This window comes from Geotrypetes seraphini, chromosome 11 (genome assembly GCF_902459505.1).
Source record: "Geotrypetes seraphini chromosome 11, aGeoSer1.1, whole genome shotgun sequence".
In the NCBI taxonomy this organism is placed as follows: Eukaryota; Metazoa; Chordata; class Amphibia; order Gymnophiona; family Dermophiidae; genus Geotrypetes; species Geotrypetes seraphini.
The window spans coordinates 86,621,160-86,643,877 of NC_047094.1; the positions used below are offsets into that span (position 1 = coordinate 86,621,160).

General features: G+C 42.8%; 1 protein-coding gene across 1 annotated transcript in view; it reads left to right on the forward strand.

Moving 5' to 3' along the window:
* The window catches only part of CHRNA4 (cholinergic receptor nicotinic alpha 4 subunit), a 105,099-nt gene that overhangs the window by 71,958 nt on the left and 10,423 nt on the right, over nt 1-22,718 (forward strand). The window contains exon 5 of the mRNA XM_033962562.1: nt 14,126-15,491. Within this exon, the coding sequence (XP_033818453.1) occupies nt 14,126-15,491 (1,366 nt within the window). The remainder of the gene's footprint in view (nt 1-14,125; nt 15,492-22,718) is intronic.

Genomic DNA, 22,718 nt, shown 5'->3' on the forward strand with positions numbered 1-22,718 from the left:
GATCTTAAGAATCAATTTGGGATATAATCACGTACCTCTCTGGCAGATACACAGGATTAAAAGCTCTAGCAGGCTAGTGATTGCTTGACAGCATGGGTGGGGATATGTGCAGTGGTAGCTTGTGATGCCAGTCACCTGACTCTAGAGGAGGAGCCATCTAATAATCTTGTCCTACATGAGCTGGCACAGCAATTGTGACTGATGACAGTATCTGTCCCTTGCATGGGAATCGTTTACTTTTTCCAAAAATACTAGGACTAGGGGGGCATGTGATGAAGCTACTAAGTAGTAGATTTAAAACAAACCAGAGAAAATATTTCTTCACACAATGTGTAAAATTCAGGAATTTGTTGCCAGAGAATGTTGTGAAATCAGTTAGCTTAGCAGGGTTTAAAAAAGGTGTGGCTAATTTCCTAAAAGAGAAGTCATTAGGCCATTATTGAGATGGCATGGGGAAATCCATTGCTTATTCCTAGGATAAGCATCATAAAATCTGTTTTGGTACTTGGGACCTGGGTTGGCCTTTGTTGGAAACAGGATACTGGGCTTGATGGACCTTTGGTCTGTCCCAGTATGGCAATTCTTATGTTCTTAATGGCAGGGTCAGATTAAAGTACATATTTTCCTCCCACTTCCCTAATCTTTGGGCCCTAGGCATATGCCTAGTTTACTTGTGCCTTTTCCTAGCGTGAATAGACAGAATAGTTTACTGCTTTTGCTATTTTTTATTGTGATTTATTAACCACCTTTATGAAGAGATTTACCTAAGTGGTTTACATGGATTGATAAAGATCTCTCTATAATTATTTAGGTTGGTGATATGCCCAGGCTACAGATTGGCGTAATTAGCATATCTTAGGGAAATGGCTGGAAAATCAAATTAGGTTAACTAATTCTACATGCACACAGTTGTATTTGAGCATTTTGTTTAGTACTCTATTAAATCCATGTGCTTATGGGGGCATTCTTGATTTTACAGGGATTAGTTCTGCATAAAACTTAATAGGAATAAATGAACCTGTGGCAGGTGATATAGTATATAATCGCAGTCTCTTGAAGTTACCACTAATGCTCAAATCAGCATTTATACATTGTTTCCCAGTAATATAACTGATATGTTCACTGTTTAGCTGAAATTTTGTCATTCTGAATTGCTAACTCACACCTTTTTTACAAAGCCGCACAGCAAAGGCATCGATGCCCATTAATTCCCAATGGGCTTTGGTGCGATTACCGTGGGTTGCCGTGGTAATCGGCTTCGTAAAAGAGGGCCTCAGTTTGCATTTGGATTTAACTTTCTCTGTCTCTCATACCGAATCTATAGTTAGGGAGCTGGAAATCAGGAGAAATCCAAAAGAATAAGAATGGACGGAGTAAATAGCCTGTATATGAAATTTATGCCAGGTTGCATGGACCTCATGGAGACTGATGAGTTCTTGAACATCTGCACTTATTCATTGTTTTTGTTTGTCCAACAAGAACTATCACTGCCTCTGAAGCACTTTATTTTTAAAATTATTTTGCCGAGAACATTTTAACCTTTTACCTTTTGTCCCCAGGGCAATTATTAGCCTGTTATCTTCTAGATAAGTGCATACAGACATCTTTTGGAAGTAGGAAATAGCAGCCAAGCAGTAAACTCTCCCTGTGGAAACCTAAGCTGCAGACTTGAAATCAAATATTAAAGATGCAGGTGTGAACCTCTCTTTCTCCAGCCAACAAACTATTTGTGCATGTGCAGTGTCTGATCCCATCTTTTGTCTCTGCTAAGGTTCACATACTTTCCCCAGGTTGTTGATGCTCTGTGACAGCACCATTACAGCAGTGACCATGCTAGGGATATGCTTTTCATGTTATTCTATGGTGGATGGATCAGTAGAACACTTGGGCCAGATAGGGTCAGATTTGCTGGAGATGAGCGTGTCTGAGTCATCTCTGCTTTTGATTTGTTCTACAAGGCAGCTTTTAGCTGTCAGTCATATGAGTCTGCAGAGAAGCAGCAGGAGCAAGAACATTGCACAGTTTGCTTATATTTTATAACCTGAGAGAAGAAGCCAGTTATCTAAGCCTCAGAAAACTGTGTTACTGATAAAGAGTATAGTGTACTGAGACCTCAGACCGTCTCTGCTTAATGATTGTCTAGATCTGCAGTAACACAAGCGAAAGCGCTCAGTAAAGACTTACATGAACTAAAAGTCCTATGGGCTAATTCTGGCTGCTAGCATTCTGAAGGCCAATTGTGTCAATTCTTTCATCATTCATGAGTGCCACCAATATAACCTACCTACCGTAGCACAGGAAGAAGGACCACAAAGCACTGGATGTTTCGGTTCCATTCCACCCTGACAGGAATCTTCCTTGATTCCACCACATCTCCCAAAAATACTGGAAATATTTCTTTCCAGAACAGCAGAAATAGCTCCAGTGTTTTACTTTCTTGATATAAAACAAAAGATTTAAGAAGGTGAGCTTAGAAGGGAGGTTCCAGTCAATCAAAGACTACAAACACAGACTGAAATTGTGAGTGTGGTTAGAGAGGGAAGCATTATGCCTTAGAGTGAAAGTAGGGTGTCAGGTGACAATGGATTTTTTTTAAATCCCTAATCATATAATTATCTTTCAATAACTGCCAGCATTGATTACTGAGTGAAAGTTGCGGAGGAGGGGCACATAAAGATTTGACAAGTATAATTATGTGGTAATACCCACTGCAAGGGACACCACTGCTATTAAACAGGCTGTAAGCCGCATATATATTTGTGTGATAAGTGGGATAGAAAGTCCTAAATAAACCTGAAGCTTGAAACTTGATCATGATCTTGAGTCTCTAGAAACCTCTAAAGATGTCTGCACTAGTGCATCCCAGTAGATACATCTGCAGACAAGGGTCACAAAATACAGTTGAACAAAATGCAATGTTAACAAGCAAACAGTGTCTGAAGCACAATTTTGGTTTGAGTGTGGAAAATCAGTGGCATAATAACCCTGCATTGAACTACCAATTTATTATATTCATGTATTTATTTTAAAAAATTTATAACCTGCATCATCTACTATTCTGAGCGCTTTACAATAGAATACTCAAAAAATATGAACATAATAAAACACTTACAGAATTAAAACATAATGCATAAAATCATTAAAAAACAGAATCAGTAATCATCAAAAGCCTGGTGGAGGAAAAAGGCTTTTATCTATTTCCTAAAGGAGAATATTTATTTATTCAATTTTCTATACCGTTCTCCCAGAGGAGCTCAGAACGGTTTACATGCATTTATTCAGGTATTCAAGCAGTTTTCCCTATCTGTCCCAGCGGGCTCACAATCTGTCTAATGTACCTAGGGGCATTGGGGGGATAAAGTGACTTGCCCAGGGTCACAAGGAGCAGTGTGGGTTTGAACCTACAACCTCAGGGTGCTGTGGCTGTAGCTTTAACCACTGCGCCACACATAAATGTGTTGGAAATGAATTTCATAGTTTAGGAGCTGCCACCAGAAATATCCTCTCCCTGTATTTATCTGATTTCACATGCTGGAACAATATACTTCAAGAAAGTTCTGACACTGACCTCAACACACTAGCAAGACAAACAGGGGATTTATCATATAAAACTTTAAAAATTAACATCACGGTCTTAAAATAGATCTGCCACCCAAAGGGGATCTGATGTAAATGTTATAAACTAAGAAAAAAATATGCATAATGAGAAGAACCTGAAATTAATCGTGCTGTTGCATTCTGAGCTACTTGCAAAGCTCTGAAATGTTTTTCACAGTCCCATAAACAGGGTGTTACACCATTTCCATGGTGGCATAAATGCTTTTGTCATTTTTAACTGCCTCTTCTACCAAGCTCATGTAGGCTTTTCCTGCTGGAGTACCAACTGATAGATGGGGCATCAGTGAAAGAAAGTTCTGCCTCACAGTTTCGGGAAATCACCAGCTCATAGTTGTAAACATCCATGCAGCCACAATCTCAAACAAAATGCACAGCTAGAAACTGCTCTTACATTATTATTATTATTAGCAATTTATTTATTTACTGTATATACTCAAAGATAAGTCGAGACCCCCATTTTCTCCCCAAAAGGAGGAAAAATGGTTGACTCGAATATAAGACGGGGGCTTAATAATCAAGTGCCATACCCTGCTAGAATTTACACCCAGTGTCCCCTCCTTCATGCCCTCCCCTGCAAGGCTCTGAATTCAGCCCCCTTCCATACCAGGCTCTATACCCATCCCCCTTCCCTCCCTGCCCTCCCAAGCTCTGAACCCAGCCCCCTTCACTCCCTGCCAGGCTCTGCACCCTGTCCCACCTTCCCTGTACCCTCTTCCTCCTCTAGTTGTCTAGTGGTAGGCTGAGACAGGAGGGATCCCTCCCTGTCTCCCATCCCGGCTGATACTAACAATTTTTTACCCCACCCCCCTCCCCCACGTACCCTTTCCCTGGTGGTCCAGCGATGTATGAGCAGGAGCGAGTTTTCCGCATTTCTGCACCTCCTTCCGATCTTGCAGCCAGCAGCCACTGGCTCACCCGTGCCGGCCTGCAGGAGCAGCTTTTGAGCCCTGTGCCGCTCCCTGAAAGGCTGCCACCTGTTCTAGTGAATGCCGTGAGACCCGCAAGAACTGGCAGCAGCCATTCAGGGAATGGTACAGGACGGGAGCTCAAAAAGTTGCTCCTGGGTGCCGGCTTGGGTGCGCCGCTGGCTGTTGGCTGCAAGAGCAGAAGGAGGAGCAGGAACGCAGAAAGCTTGCTCCTGCCCATACACTGCTGGTCCACCAGGGAAAAGGTACACGAGGGACGGGAGTACATAATTGTTAGTATTGGCCGGGGCGGGAGACAGGAGGGATTCCTCCTGTCCCAGCCTAATGGCAGGCCTGCAGGAAGTCCGAGAGGGTGTCGGGTGATCATCGGGTGATGACCCAAATATAGGATGAGACCTCCATTTTTCGGGCCCAAAAATCTCATCCTATATTCAAGTATATATGGTATTATATTAATAGACCTCTATTCTAGCACTATAAAGAACCAATAGGTTAGTACTTGGTCATTGCAAAGAATATACAAACCATGAAAGGGAGAGGAAATGTATAGCACAACAATGTCTTTTTTCTTTCTTTTAATAATTTATATGCTACATATCCTACAAATTACAAATTATTTGGGTACTCAAACATTTTTCCCTATCTATCCCAGCGGGCTCACACTATCTAATGTACCTGGGGCACTGTGACTTGCAACAAATATACATCCCAGTAAGAATTTAAATTCAAAAATTGTTATAAATCATATCTTTTGCTTCACAATAATTTTCTTTCCAGTGACAGGATTTATTATTTCCTCATAATTTATAGATTTATACATTCTGTGTTTATTAATGTTTTTCTTTGTTTTCCTCTATATGCTATTCAATCCTCCACCTTTTCTTTTCAAATCACAGCTATCAGGAGGAAATAAACCTCAGATCTCCATATGCCACCAGCTGAATAAACTTGCAGTCACTACTTGAAAGGGAAATTACTTCATTGGCTTAAAAACTTCCAATCCCTCCACTTATTATGTGATTAAATGCACTGTAGATTATAAACTATTGAACTGTGTGAAAAATCAATCTTGCATTCTCTTCAGGATTTATTCAAGGTCTACTCCTTATACTCTTTGCAAAAATCCTTACTATTTCAGGACTAGAGACACAGTTCAACTGGATTTGACATGCAGATAAAAATAGCAAACTTGCTGTGCACTAATATCCGTGTCAACATGAAAAAAACAAAAGAAACGGACAGTTATCTGATCCAACTGTCTGCTTGTAAAGTGTTAAATGCGCTGCTTGCAGGTTGCTCAGAATATTAGGGTGCAAAGAGTATAAGGAGTAGACCTTGGATAAATCCTGAAGAGAATGCAAGATTGATTTTTCACACAGTTTAATAGCTTATAATCTACTGTGCATTTAATCATATAATAAGTGGAGGGATTGGAGGTTTTTAAGCCAATGAAGTAATTTCCCTCCAAGGTGGCTAAATAGCACATAGCAAGCTATTCACTGATATTCAGTGAGAGACTGCTAGCAATCTCACACTGAATATCCTGTTCAGTGGATAGCCAGGTGATTTGCTAGTTTGGACAACATACCTAGTCATCACCAATATTCAGTAGCTCGCCGGCTAAGTTCAGTGGCTAGATAGACCTGCCTAAAAAGTAGGTCTATCTTTTGCCACTAGGACTTAGCTAGCCAATCAATTAATACCAGCTTAGTCAGTTATGTCTCAGTCAGCCCTCCCCCCCCAAAAAAAAAAAGAAAACAAACCTCAGAAATTAATGTTGATTTTACGGGTTTGCCACAGACCACAAGAGACAGCCAGCTATCTCCCACTATCTGAATACTGGGTGGATAGAATTGTGGAATAAGATAAAAGGAAAATAAGTTAAAGGGTATTAGAAAAGAAATAGAACAATATCCATCAATCAGTAAAAATATATAAGAGGAACAAACCTAGAAATCATATCAACTGCAGAATATTAATAGACTATGAAGCTTCATTGAAAATCCATGTCTTCACCCCAGCATTACCGTATTTTCACGCATATAACGCGCGCGTTATACGCGTTTTTACCTACCGCGCATACCCCTCGCGCGTTATACAAAATTTTTTTTACATAGTTCCCACCCCGCCCGACGCCTGATTCACCCCCCACCCAGCAGGACCGCTTGCACCCCCACCCCGAACGACCGCTCGCACGCGCTCCCACCCGCATCCACGATCGGAGCAAGAGGGAGCCCAAGCCCTCTTGCCCGGCCGACTCCCCAACTCCCCGACAATATCGGGCCAGGAGGGAGCCCAAACCCTCCTGGCCACGGCGACCCCCTACCCCCACCCCGCACTACATTACGGGCAGGAGGGATCCCAGGCCCTCCTGCCCTCGACGCAAACCCCCCTCCCTCCAACGACCGCCCCCCCCCCAAGAACCTCCGACCGCCCCCCCAGCCGACCCGCGACCCCCCTGGCCGACCCCCATGACACCCCCACCCCCCTTCCCCATACCTTTGGTAGTTGGCCGGACAGACGGGAGCCAAACCCGCCTGTCCGGTAGGCAGCCAACGACGGAATGAGGCCAGATTGGCCCATCCGTCCCAAAGCTCCGCCTACTGGTGGGGCCTAAGGCGCGTGGGCCAATCAGAATAGGCCCTGGAGCCTTAGGTCCCACCTGGGGGCGCGGCCTGAGGCACATGGGCCCAACCCGACCATGTGCCTCAGGCCGCGCACGGAGAGGCGGGGCAGTGCACGGAAAGTCAGGGAGGGTGAACGGATAGTCAGGACAGCGCACGGAGAGTCGGGGAGGGCGAAAGGAGAGTCGGGGTGGCCAGAGGAGAGTCGGGGCGGGCGAAAGGACAGTCGGGCTGCATGCGCAGTATACCCGTGAGCGCGGTATACAAAAGTTTTTGTACATAAAATCATGGTTTCTGCGTGCTATACCCGTGTGCGCGTTTTACACGGGTGCACGTTATCTGCGTGAAAATACGGTAACCCCCTCTTCTACAAAACCACGCTAGAGGTTTTTAGCGCAGAGAGCCGCGCTGAATGGCCCTCGCTGCTCCCGACGCTCATTGAGTTCCTATGAGTGTCGGGAGCAGTGCGGGCCATTCAGCGCGGCTTCCCGTGCTAGAAACCGCTAGTGCAGTTTCGTAGAAGAGGAGGTAAATTTCTTATACATACTTTCCAATCAAAAATCTGAAGGAAGTGCATTCTAGAGTGAAAGGGCCAAATGGCTTAAAACTGTACTGTGTGAGAATGCTAATTTTAATATAGCAGCTGAGGGAAAAGTCTGAAAATTAGCCTGAGCAGACCTCTATTGGATAATATAGAATAGAGTAAGCACAAGCAACCAACATTAACACTTTACACATGATCCAATACTGAGGAGAAAATGATAGTTACATTGGCATTATAGAGAAGCTTATTGGATATGTATTCAATAAGTTGTAGCCTTTTTAATTTTATTTAAGCCTGCATATGGCATGTCCTAGACCAGTGTTCTTCAACCGCCGGTCCGTGGACTGATGCCGGTCCGCAGAAATTTTCTGCCGGTCCACAGGGCTGGCACGTCCATCGGGCCCAAGACAGCGTTCTTCAGCCGCCGGTCCACGGTGCGATCAAAGCAGCGTCTTCAGGCTGGCTCCTTGAGTGCTGCAGTGCACAAAGCTGTAGGAAAAGTCTCCTACGCACAGCCTGCGCCTGAACCGGAAGCCTTCTCTCTGATGTTGCAATGTCAGAGGGAAGACTTCCAGATGAGGTGCGGGATGCGCGCGAGGAGCCGCTGCCTACAGCTTTGTACATTGCAGCACTCACAGTGGACCGGCACAAAGATAACACCGGGAGGCAGGCCAGAAGGCAATGTACATGAAGGGAGAGAGACAACAACGGTAGGAAAAATGCTTTTATTTTTTTTATTTAGTGACTGATTTGTCTGTTCAAGAAGAAACGTATTTGTTACTTTTCCTCTGGGATTGTACTGCTTGCAGAGTCTTGCATCTTAGAGTTTGTTTGTAAATATTAGTACTTTTAGTTTTTGGTCCTACATTTGCATGGGGTTATCTGTTTTCTGGTAGGAATGAATGTTAAAAAAAGCATACAGTGTGCTTTGTGTATTTTAATTTAGTGGTTAACCATTATGTGTTGTTAATACAATTATGTTGTGTGTATATATGAAAAATAAATGGAAAAAATGGTGTTACAATTAGTACTATTATGGGGGTGGGGTCTGGGGCAGAGATTGGGTGGAGATGGGCACAACTTAGCCCAGTGTTCTTCAACTGCCGGTCCACAAAATAATTATTTTATTTCCGCCAGTCCATAGGTATCAAAAGGTTGAAGAACACTGTCCTAGACCACTGATTACTTTCAACAAAATAAAAGAATAAATAAGGAAGAGCATAGCTTCCCTTCCCCATTGTATTATTCCTTTCTCCCTCTTTCCTATAAATGATTGTAGTTTGACCTCTCTAATCTTCTGTTTGAGTTTCTTTTGTCTTTGTCTTAAGTATTAATTATATTTTCCCAACTTTTATACTTTTTTAATGTAATGTACACCGCTTTGACAATTTTAATAAACTTGGAGACTCGGAAGAGGAACCCCTGCCAATAGAGTATTACAGTAGTCTAGCCAGTTAGTAACAAAGTCATGCTATAATGTTGTTAGTGCCCTGGAGTCCAGATATGATTTCATGACAGGTCAAAGAAATGAGAATAAAAAAAATTTTGAGTCCAATGACTTTGAGTTCAACATTTGAAAATAAAATATTTTAAAAATGAGGATGAAATGGAGGTTGCCTATTGTTCCATGAGATATATAATGCCAATACCTCTGATTTCTGAGGGATAAGGATCCAGATAGATATCTTCTCTAATTTAGACTCACGTTAAAAATCCTGATTGCAGACATCATGAGTGATAAGAAGCTGTATATCATCTGTGTAAAGCAGGCACTTGTCCAGGGCAGGATTAATTCTTCGAGGGCCCCTAGGCATACAAGTACACTGGGCCCCCCTGGCCCTGCCCCACCCCTACCCTGCCCATGCCCCACAAGCACAAGCACACTTTACACATGATCCAATACTAAGGAGAAAATGATAGTTGCGCTGACCACTGCAGGCTACATATCGACCCCTCTATTTATAGGCAGCGAAATGCTTTTTAGTTTGGGGGGCCCCAAAAGCTCCACCCCTGACTCCACCCCCATAATAATAATACTAATTGTAATGCAATTTCTTCTATCCATTTTCATATACACACAATATAATCTTATTAATACATAATGGTAACCACAAAATTAGAAAAAAAAAACACAAAGCATACTGTACACAGAGAAAATGTTAATTATCATTTATATTCGAGGGGTTTCAAAGATGTCAAGGCAGATGACTTGTAGCCAGCACCAGAGCCTTAGGCCGGGACTCTGCAGTGCCTCCAGTGGCCACAGTCCAAAATTACACTAGTGTGTGACTATGAATGAAATCACCCTGCAGGGTTTAAAGGAACTGTACAAAAACAACCAACACAGTTCCAGGATGGTTACAAAAGCAAATTTACTATTCAAAATAAAGGTCAGAATGGCTCAGTCTCTCAACATACTACCAAAAAATGCATATAACAAAAAGAAATGTGCAGAAGAAAACTATGGCACATTCAGGATTTTCACTCCTAAATCACTCCTGTGATTTACTCTTTCACAGAGCTGCTTTTCAATAAAGCTTATTTTCCCCAAGTCTGCTCCTAGCAGAGCTCAGGTAAGCACCGTTCAGAGAACCAAAGTTCAGTTCCTGGCGAATATACTTTCTCATTCAAATATTCACAGCACAAACACAAAAAGCCTCCAGCCTAAAATGGAGCAGGGCTGGGCAAAGAGGAGTGTCACAAGTTTGCTTAAAAAAAAAAAACCCACTAACTGCTTTTCAAAATTCCCACCCAGATGGAAGCAAACTTCTCCCCACAACACTCCCAGCTTTACAAAAAAAAAAAAGTGCACAGTCCAGGAAGTTCATGAATATGACTGGGAGCAGAAAAAGAACCCAGCCAACAATAGTAGGGAAGAAAACTCACATCACTTCCATCTGTTCCAGAGTGCTGCACAAATCCTCAGCAGTCAGTTCCCCTTGCAACTCCACGGGCATCTCCTCATCAGTTGCTTGTAACTCTGAAGTGGCTTCAGCTTCATCCACTTCCATGGACACACAGGCATTACCCTTGCTTGAGCCAGGCAGCTCCTCCCCAGAGAGAGCTCTAAGCTTCCTCCCTAACCTGCCTAACAGCTTGTTGAGCACTGCTGGATTTTCAAGGGGTGAAGACACGCCGTGTTCTACCTGAGTCAGTAACAAGCTGCTCCTCTCTTTGGCTCCCGCGGTGGTGACCTGGATAATAGGTATTCTGCTTGCTCTCAGATCTGGCTTTACACTCCTGGGTCCTAGCTCTGCTGTCTTCATGAGAAGGTTTGTGTAAAGTTTTCCCAACCCCCGGCTCTGGGTTGCTAGCAGGCTCAAATGATGGCGGGGCTGGGTCCTGGGCACCCCCTTCTTGGAATTCCTGTCCCCTTTCCTTCAGGGTCCTTGGAAAGCATGGAGTCTGACTGGTCATAGACTAAAATATGCAATGGCGCCTCAGTAACAACTATAGAAAAATAGACAAATATAGTGTAAAATATAGACAGCAGATATAAATTGAAAATAAAATCATTTTTCCTACTTTTGTTGTCTGGTGATTTCAAGAGTCTCTGGTTGCACTTCCTTCTGACTGTGCATCCAGTATTTCTTTCTTTCTTTTTTCTTTCTTTCTTTCTTATCCAACATTTCTTTCACAATCCAGCCCCATCCCCTTTGGGTCCAGGTCTCTCTCTTTCTCCTTCCTCTGTTATGATCTTGCATTTCTCTGTTTTTCCTCAGGGTCTCTCCCCCTCTGCACTTCCCATAGTCCAGCATCTGCCTCCTGTCTTCCCACTTTGGTCCAGGCCTCTCTCTCTCTCTCTCTCTCTCTCTCTCTCTGTCTTTCTTCTGCTTACAACCCCCTTCTCTCTCCCTCCTCTGTTATGATCTTCCATCTCTTTGTTCTTCCTGAGGGTCTCTCCCCCCTCTGTCTCTTCTGTCTGCACCTCCCATAATCCAGAATCTGCCTCCTGTTTTCCCACTTTGGTCCAGGCCTCTCTCTCTCTCTCTGCCTTTCTTCAGCTTACAACCCCCCTCCTCCCCATCCTCTGTTATGATCTTCCATCTCTCTGTTCTTCCTCAGGGTCTCTCTCCCTTTGTCTGCACCTCCCATAGTCCTGCATCTATCTCCTGTCTTTCCCCTTTGGTCAAGGCCTCTCTCTCTCTCTCTCTCTCTGTCTTTCTTCTGCTTACAACCCCCTCCCCTCCCCCCCCCCCCCCGGTCTTTCCCTGCCTCTCTCTCCTTCCTTCCTTCCTCCCTCCCTTTCTCCTATGTCCCCCTCACTGCCTTCCAACCTTTGTCTCACCCCCAAAGCCTGCCTGCCTGCCTCCCTCCCTCCCTGCTGCACCGAAGCCAGCCTGCCTGCCTCCCTCCCACACCGAAGCTTGGCCTACCTGCTGCCGATTCTTCCGTACCCCCGGTCTGCCGCCGAAGCCAGTCTGCCTCCCTCCCTCCCTGCTGAGCCGAAGCCTGGCCTATCCACTTCTGATTCTTCCTCTCACCCCACGGTCCACCGAATGCTGCTGCAGCAAATCCAAAAAGGGACGAGCCAGGCACGTGCAGCGGCGCTGGTTCATAAGCCTTCATCCGATGTCAGAATTGATGTCGGGGGAGGCTTGTGGGCTGGCAGCATGCATTTGCTGCACGCACTTGGCCCTTTCCTTCCTGCAGTTACGATGGCAAGCAGTGGCGGTGGGCAGGGAGCATCAGCGGCCGTGGGTGGCAGTCAGCCCACGTACCCCCTGACCTACAGAAAGGGGAATTTTGGGGAAGGCCATGGCACCTGTGCCCCCCTCCTCCCCTTTCAGTCGCCTATGTCTCTATTAATTAGTCAGGTCTTACATTTAGCTTATATAAGAACTTGATACCATCAATAGCACACATACCAATGTATTAGCACTGGCTAGATCTAAAAAGGACTAGAGTTACTATAAATATGTCTGCAGGGACTAGATGGTCACTGGATTTGTTTCTCTCTTATCAGACCTGTAGGGGAATGAAGGAGTCAGATGAGCATTGCCTCTAAATCAAGTTGTAGGCCTCTCCACTGGAAGCTGTTTGAAATGAGGGTTAACTGTTTGCTTCTGTCTGGACAGAGAGTGAATGGAAACTCTATTGGTTTTTCTGCCCATAGCTAGAGAATGGTAGAATTTTAATTACTGCAGATCACTCATTAGGAAGTTGTGTAGGAGGACTCATAAAAAACACATTCAACATGAGGTCACAGGCCCTGTTACTAGAGATGGGCAATTTAAACACTTTCATTTCATGTTGTTTCCCATAAACAAGAAAAAGAATGCAGATTGGAATGTACAAGGTACAGGAATCTTTATTAAAAATCTATACCAAATTGTAATCCATAAAGATGGCTCTCAAATACATGGAGTACGGACCCAATATGGTCCGTGTTTCGGAGGAAGGAGTGTTTCTCCAAAACACGGAATGTGTTTTGTCCGTACTCCATGTATTTGAGAACCATCTTTATGGATTACAAATTGGTATAGATTTTTAATAAAGATTCCTGCGACCTTGTACATTCCAATTTGCAGTCTTTTTCTTGTTTTTGGTGTTTGCCTTTCACTGCAGTCCCGTTGGATTTTTCTTTGTTTTTATTTTATTTCCCATGTCATTTGCAGTATCAGACCATCCCTATTGATTACTTCTGCTAGTAGCAGCAAAATCGAAATTAAATGAAAATTAATATATGCAATTGTCCATTTCACCTCTCAGTGTCCGGAGTGAGGGTCTGATTGAAGGCTGAGAAAGAAAGAACTATGCAAGAATGATTATTTCATGCAACAACAACAACAACCACAAAACAAGAATAGCTGTTCCTTGTTATAACTTTAGGTATAAACAGCACTTTTAGGGGTCCTTTAACTAAGCAGAGGTAAAATGTGGCCTTAGCTTGACCTTACAAAGGTCTTTCCTGTGCCCTAAAGCCATTTTTTTTCTGTGGCTGGAAAAAAAGGCCAATTTTCCTATTTTCTGAATTAATGGTCAAATGTTAATTTTTCCATTAGTATGCAGTGATTAAAGTAATTAGCACATGAGCACTTGCACCTATTTTGTAACCAATAAGGGTTCACATGTTAATCCTGAGCTCATTTAGCACACGGCAATGCAGCTGTGCTAACTGATTCATGCTGTCATACCAACTCTCCACCTCCAGACATGTCCCCTCTGCAGAAAAATTAAAATATTTCTTTAACACATGGTTTGCATTTGCAGATTGCCAGTTTACCACAGGGCACCTCAGTACAATTTTAAGCTGCAGTAAGCATGTGCTAGCACTTTCTGCAGCTTAGAAAAAGGATCCTTTAATCTCTTTTAGTACCTAAAAATAATCATTTAAAAAAAATTTTTCCCCAGGATAGTCATTTTCAATTCTCCATGCTAATTTTTGGAGTATTTTCCCTTTCTCTTGCAAGTGCGGATGGTGATTTTGCAATTACCCACCTGACCAAAGCACATCTCTTTTATGATGGACTCATCAAGTGGATGCCTCCTGCCATCTACAAAAGCTCTTGCAGCATTGATGTCACCTTCTTCCCATTCGATCAGCAGAACTGTACCATGAAATTTGGCTCCTGGACATATGATAAAGCCAAGATCGACCTGATCAGTATGCACAACAATGTGGATCAACTAGACTACTGGGAGAGTGGAGAGTGGATTATTGTGAATGCAGTGGGTACTTACAACATTAAGAAATATGAGTGCTGCACTGAAATCTACCCTGATATTACATACTATTTTATCATCAGGAGGCTTCCTCTCTTCTATACCATCAACCTCATCATCCCCTGCCTCCTCATATCTTGTCTAACAGTCTTGGTTTTCTACCTGCCCTCTGAATGTGGTGAAAAGATAACACTGTGTATTTCAGTTCTCCTCTCCCTGACTGTCTTTCTTCTTCTTATCACAGAAATCATTCCATCCACATCCCTGGTTATTCCTCTCATTGGTGAATATTTGCTCTTCACTATGATATTTGTGACCTTATCAATTACTATTACTGTCTTTGTTCTGAATGTTCATCATCGCTCTCCTCGCACTCACACCATGCCTGCCTGGGTGCGAAGGATTTTCCTTGATATCATTCCCCGTATTCTACTTATGAAGAGGCCATCTGTTGTAAAGAGCAATTGCAGAAGGCTGATTGAGTCTATGCACAGAAGGACCACGCCACCCATAATCTGGACTGAGACAGAAGGGGAGCCTAACATCCCCACTTCATCTTCCAGTAGCTCTCAAAGCAATGGACTATCTCCTTCCTCATCTTGTCATGAGCAACTTGAGGCACCAGCTAATTCCCAGACCACATGCGAGTCCCCTTCTGGACAGTATTCTATTCTGAAGGAAGAACCAACAAAGGCCAGGAGCACATTACCACGGCCTCAGCTCCGCCCACTGAGTAATGACAACTCAGTATCCATCTCCAAAAGCAGATCATTGAGTATTCAGCAGCTGTACAGCCCAGGTGAGACTGCGGAGCAAAGCATACGTTGCCGATCCAGGAGCATTCAGTACTACTACCTACATGAGGAAACTTCTCAGACTAATGGGAAATCCAGACACTCTCCAGTATCACAGCCACACTCCCTCCCTGAGGACCAGCCTGAAAGCCAGCCCTGGCAGTGCAAGTGCAAGCATAAGACAAAAGAGGCAGTGATGGTTTCAAGCCAAATTACCAAAGAGCAAAACCTACTGTTAATGTCACCATCCCTGAAGCTGGCTGTGGATGGTGTCAATTATATCACAGATCAGTTGAGAGCAGAGGATGCAGACTTTTCGGTGAGTAGAATTGTTTTATTGATCCCTGAAGAACACAAGAGGTATAATAAGAGGGGGGTTTTTCCCCAAAGACAATGGGAAAAAGATTTTTAAAAATCAGGCCCAACGCTAGATAAAACTATGAGAGATGGTTGGCATTATGGCCCCCTTTTATCAAGCCACATCAGGGTTTTTTATTGCTGGCCACTGCGGTAAAAGCTCCGACACTCATAGAATGTCTTATGAGCATCTGAGAATTTACCGCGGTGGCCAGTGATAAAAAACCCTAACATGGCTTGATAAAAGTGGGCCTTTGTCTAAAAACACATTAGGTACATAGTTTTACTCCCAGCTGCTGAAAAATAATAATTTTACTTTACAAATTTTAAGCTCAGAAAACATATCAGTCAGAGGTTAATGATCACCATTTTCAATCATTAGCAAAAAATAATTATTTATTAAATTGATTCAATGAGGACAAACACACACTTCATCCCTTTTCCAAAATCAGGATGACATTTCTTTAAAGAAAATAGAACCTTTAGTTAGTCAGAGGTCGAGCATCCAGAGCTCTTAGCTTGTATTAGATTTGCTTATGTCTGCTAAAGTAAGTGTGTTGAACTCATTAAGGTGTGTGAAGAGAAATCTCCACTGTTCCAAATTGAGCCCTGTTTAGTACAGCAGTACTGAGCTCATTCTAATTAAGTTTTTGCTTTATAAATTCCAACTTCATTTTATAGCAAAACTGATGGATATCGTAGAAATACACAGGTCTTTAGAGAACTAGCCTTTTGCCAGCTCACTCTTTCCCTAGGCTATTAAATTCTCATTAAGTGTGTGGAAATTCTCACTACCTTTCATTCTTATTTTCAGCAGTCTAATTGCCCCCTGCTCACATTATCTGATTCCAGTGCAACCCTCTTTTTTTCCTCCTTCCTACCTGCATATCCCCTTTCTCTTTGCCATGCTGCCTTCACTCTCACATCCTCCTCCTTCAGAGTTGCAAAGTGGCCCAGTTATAAAAGGAAAGCATTTTGGCCTGCTTTAGAACTCCTATCCCCATAGAGTGAGGTTTTTTAGTCACTGGTCCTACCCATTGACATCAGTGCTGCAGATTCCATAATGCAGAAGGACGGAGTTATCAGAAACCCAGGATTGGCCTAAAATGTCCCTACAGAAACTGGGAGGGATGTTATTGAATAAGAGTCCCCAGGAAAGGGACTTGGTGGACATGACAATGACGCCGTCGGCACAGTGTGCAGCGGCGCTAAGAGAGCGAATAGAATGCTTGGTATAATCAAAAAGGGTATTACAGCCAGAATGAAAGAAGTTATCCTGCCGTTGTATCGGGCGATGGTGCGCCCGCATTTGGAGTACTGCGTCCAATATTGGTCGCCGTACCTTAAGAAGGATATGGCGTTAGTCGAGAGGGTTCAGAGGAGAGCAACACGTCTGATAAAAGGTATGGAAAACCTGTCATATTCTGAGAGATTGGAGAAGCTGGGTCTCTTTTCCCTGGAGAAGAGGAGACTTAGAGGAGATATGATAGAGACTTATAGGATCATGAAGGGCATAGAGAGAGTAAAGATGGACAGATTCTTCAAACTTTCTAATAATAAAAGAACAAGAGGGCACTCGGAAAAGTTGATAGGAGACAGATTCAAAACGAATACTAGGAAGTTCTTTTTTACCCAACGTGTGGTGGACACCTGGAATGCGCTTCCAGAGGACGTAATAGAGCAGAGTACAGTACTGGGGTTCAAGAAAGGATTGGACAAATTCCTACTTGAAAAGGTGATAGAGGGGTATAGATAGAAGATTACTGCACAGGTCCTTGACCTGTTGGCCCACCGTGTGAGCGGACTGCTGGGCATGATGGACCTCGGGTCTGACCCAGCAGAGGCATTTCTTATGTTCTTATTTCTGCTCCTTTCCCTTTTAAATTCTGACCCCCCAGGCTTGTGTCTCTTTCTTTCTGCTGCTGCACCCTTTATCCCTCCTGGTCTCATTACCTCTCTTCCCCTATCATTTGTTATAAATTCCATTTCACTAGAGATGGGCTTTCAGAAGCACTGTGGATACTGAACTATTTTGGCTTCACTCCAGCACTGACTGACAGTGATGAAAAGTCATTACCATCCAGCAAGTTCACTCTCCAATGGAAATATGTTCACATCATAAACAAAGCTCTCTGAATCAATACTGTCTTTTTAGAGAGGTCCAGAAATGAAGACAGTATGTCTCACTAGCAAGACTGCTAGTGAGGTGGAAGTGTTTATCTTCTTCAAGATATACAACAAATCAACCAACATAGTATATGTGTCTTAGTATTTGGGTCGGCCTTTCCATTATGCAACTAGCAGTCTAGAGCAGTGGTTCCCAACCCTGTCCTGGAGGACCACCAGGCCAATCGGGTTTTCAGGCTAGCCCTAATGAATATGCATGGAGCAGATTTGCATGTCTGTCACTTCCAATATATGCAAATTTCTCTCATGCATATTCATTAGGGCTAGCATAAAAACCCGAATGGCCTGGTGGTCCTCCAGGACAGGGTTGGGAACCACTGGTCTAAAGTGACAAAATTTGGAAAAAGCAAAATTCCACAAGCCTCTCATGTCATCCGCTGACTTTTAAGGAAAACAAGACACTACGGGGACAATTCTATAAAGAGCATTAAAAATTAGGTGCCCAAATTCTAGGCACTAAGGTCCGGATTCTATAAATGGCGTCTTAAGTTAGGCACCAGTAGGCACCTTACAAGTGCCTAACTTAAGTTGAAAATGCCGTTTAAAACCAACTAAAAGTGGTTTAAAAAAATGTAGGTGCCTACTGGTGCCTATAAAAATGGCATTAGAATTGCACCTACGGAGGTGTTTTATGACACCTAATGCTAAGGTAGGCATGACTAATGCCGGAAGTGGCAAAAGGTGTCGTAAAGCACCTCAGTAGGTGTAATTCACATCAAAGGTAGGTGCCGGAAACACTGCACAACAATTTTTTGGTTAAGTCTTGATTCCTGAAAAGTTTTTGGTGATTATGACAGGTACCAACTTGGTATGCTCAAATATGGTTTTGGTTTTACTGCATCACGTAAGAACTATGAGAAATAGACATTTTTATGTTTACTGTCAATAAAATATATAGTCAAGTTTACGTTTCGCACAAGCGACTAAATGAAACAGAATTAAAAGTGTTTTGCTCCCGAGTTTCTTTTATATTCAGTGTCTGGTGCATCACGTTGTAGCATCCAACAATAGTCGGCAAGCATTGACGGATTCCAATTGCCCTGGTATCGTTTCTCCATCGTAGCTATGTCTTGATGAAACCTTTCACCGTGCTCGTCACTCACAGCACCGAGATTTGCGGGGAAGAAGTCCAAGTGTGAATGGAGGAAATGAATCTTGAGTGACATATTGCACTTCATTCTCTTGTATGCTTTGAGAAGTTTGTCTACCAGCTGAATGTAGTTTGGGGCTCTGTAATTGCCCAGAAAATTGTCAACAACGTCTTTCAAGGCTTTCCAGCCAATTTTTTCCGGCCCAACTAACAGATCTTCAAATCGCTTGTCACTCATAACATGTCTGATCTGGGGGCCAACAAAAATACCCTCTTTGATCTTGGCATCAGTTATTCTTGGGAACATCTGTCTTAAATAACGAAAACCTTCCCCTTCCTTGTTCATTGCTTTCAAAAATTCTTCATGAGTCCCAGTTTAATGTGAAGAGGAGGCAAAAATATCTTTGTCGGGTCAACAAGTGATTCATGTGCTACATTTTTCTGTCCTGGAACTAACTTTTTACGGAGTGGCCAGTTCTTTCTAGAATAGTGCGACTCTCTGTCTCGGCTGTCTCATTCGCAGATGAAACAGCAGTACTTTGTATAGCCAAGCTGCAGTCCTAGTAACAGAGCAACGACTTTGAGGTCTCCACAGATATTCCAGTTATACCTGGTATACTGGACATACTTTAGTAACATTTCCATATTCTCATATGTTTCTTTCATATGTGCTGCATAGCCAACAGGTACTGAAGGATAAACGTTGCCATTGTGCAACAGAACAGCTTTCAGGCTTAACATTGACGAATCAATGAAAAGACGCCACTCTTCCGGGTTGTGATCACAACCAAAGACCGAGAACAATCCTTCAATGTCACAACAGAAACAGAGACTGTCGACTTGTGCAAAAAATTTGGTTATATCATGATGCCGGTCTCGAAACACAGAAATTTTCGTACCTGGTGATAGCAAACACCATTCCTGCAGTCTCGAACCTAGCAGCTCAGCTTTTGCTTTTGACAGACCCAAATCTCTGACCAAATCGTTCAATTCGGACTGTGTTATCAGATGTGGATCGCCTGATGAGGATGGTTCAAAATCCGGGTCAATGTCACTGTTAGAACCCTGCACTGCAGTTTCTTCATCTGGTTCGTCTAAGGTCCAATCCTCTGGTGGTTTCGGAACTGGAAGACTGTCATCATGTGGCATGGGTCTCATTGCTGAAGGCAGATTAGGATATTCAATTGACTTCTTGTTTTTGGCAGAGAAACCAGACACATTAGTCAAACAGAAATAACAGTCCATCACATGGTCTTTCTGTTCTCGCCATATCATCGGAACAGCAAATGGCATCGTCTTTCGAGTACCTCTGAGCCAGGCTCTCAGACTAACAGCACATGTCGCACAGCAAATGTGAGGCGCCCATTGCTTGTCTTGATCACCTATTTTGCAGCCAAAATACAGATGATAGGCTTTCTTTACAAGGGCAGTCATCGAACGTCTCTGAGGCGTAAGTGTATATTCCCCACAGATATAGCAGAATGTGTCGCGGCTGTTACGACACCGACGAGACATATTGCCCGACACCAAAACGTCTATAGCATCAAGCTTACTTACTGTTATATTGCTACAGCTACTATACTACTATACTTTACTATACTGATACTATATACACACACGGACTATCTATATTAACCAAATGAGCAGGATCGGTGTATGGAAGCCACCATTATAGCATGGTGAGACAGCGCAAGCTCGTTCAGACCTGCCCAGACATGCCCAGGATGTCATCTTCCATAAAACAGCTTCCAACCTGGCTAGATTTTATGCATGGACATACCCAGGCGGCACAAACCGTTGTTGATAAGACACTTATGGGAGAAAAAATTGTTTGCATCCAAATATAAGAAAAAATCACGACAAAATTGAAGATTTCTCTGAAATGGTACGTGATGGGTAATTTTTGATGTAATATTCATGATCAGCACCCAAAATTCTATAAGAAACACCCAGCAGTGTTCAGGAAGCAAAAACTTTGTTGTGCAGTGAAATATAAGCCTTCAAAAACCCTGGCCTACCTTTCCGGCGCCTACCTTTCCTGAAGGCGTGATCCTATATGGTATCCTCCCTCCCTTTATCCCTCTTTCTTGGAATTCCTCAAACCCTAATACCACCAGATCCTCCCACAAATTAAAACTATCCTTCCCCTTACTAAAAGGCATTTCCCACACAGGAAAGCTAGGGACTTCCCTCCACTTCAAAATCACTGAGCTTTAGAACAACCTTACCTCCCCTCTTCAGAACTTGAGCTCTCTCCAAGTTTTCCGAAAACATCTGAAAAACTGGCTTTTCTCAAAAAATGTAAGTCTCCCTCCAACTTAGGAATCAAGGAAACTCTTATATCTTGGCATCCCAAGTCCTCTAAATTTTCTTCACACTTCTACCTCTAACCCTCTGTTGTAGTTCCTTCCTATTTCTCCTACTGTAAACCGCATCGAGCTCTACGAACGTGGAGATGATGCGGTATACAAACCTAAGGATTAGATTAGATTAAATTATAAGTGATGCTGTTGCATGATTGACATACAATCAGCGGCCGTTTTAAGGTGGCTGCCGATGACAACGTCATATACAGAATCCAGGCCTAAGGGCTGGATTATATATATAGCGCCTAAAAAATTGGCACCAATCATAATGGTGCTTAGTGTGATTCTGTAAAAAAACATGCACCATACATAGAATCATGTTTAGCAGCCATACTAACATTTAGGCCAAGAAAAACCAGGTCTAAATATGTGCACCTTTGTTGAACATGAATTGGGCCTATTCTATAGTAGTACGCTTAACTTTTAGGAATGCCCATTACCCACCTATGCTTCTCCCCTGTTTGAGATTCACACATTAGAACTGACGCACACCACTTCATAGACAGCGCCTACCTAATTGTGTGCATAACTTCTAATTAGTTCCAATTATGAAGTGTTAATTACCAATTATGAGCACCGACTGGCTTGTTAAACAAGTTGTATACATAAATCGGCTGTGCACACCAATTTACATGCACAACTTCTGCAGTAGTTCATTTCCTACTCTACTGCCCTTGTCTGCAAGTAAAATCCCTATTTTATAGCACAAAGGACTGTAAGCTCTCTGGGACAGAGAACTATTGACTGTACCCAACTGTATTTCACCTTGAGCTTGTAAGCTAGATCCAAATATTTCTACTCCTTTGCATTTACAGTGTGTGTGTCTTTGGGGATTTTCCTTTTCTCAGAATGACCTGCTTTTATTGTTAAAAGCATATCGAGAATCCTTGGGGACTTCATACGTTCTCTCACCAAGCACAGAGCTTATTGTGTGAAAGTGTGCAAATGAATAGTGTAGCACAGCAATAAGCAATGTATGAGGAATCTCCATCACTTAATCATTAATACACGAAGACAATACATTTTTTCCGTCGTGCCATCCTCCCCCCCAATTGTGGAATTCCTTGCCAATCTACTTAAGGGAGGAAAGAAATGTTGGTAGATTTAAGAGTCAGTTAAAATGTTTTCTTTTTAAAGATGCATTTGACTATTAGACATCGTAAAAACACCAAAACTAAAGCAAAATCCATCCTTTTTTAAAAAAACAAAACAAAAACTCATCTTGTAATTTTCCTTGATTGTCTCATCTGCCTACGATTATTGTATTTCTATCCTATTTACCCTACTAGTCCCATCTGTTTTGAAAGTCACGTATTTGTAATATGAACTTTTTGTTCCCTTGTGTACTGTTATAAAATATTTTTAGAATTGTACATCGCCCTGAATATATGATAGGGCGATTAAATAAATTGTAAATAAACTTGAAAACTTGAACTTGAAGTGGATTGGAAAACAAGAGTTCAAGGTATTTGTAACTTCACAAACCCAAATCTCTGGTGGCTGATAAAAGCCGGAAAATAGTTTTGCAGACACTCAGCACTGGCCT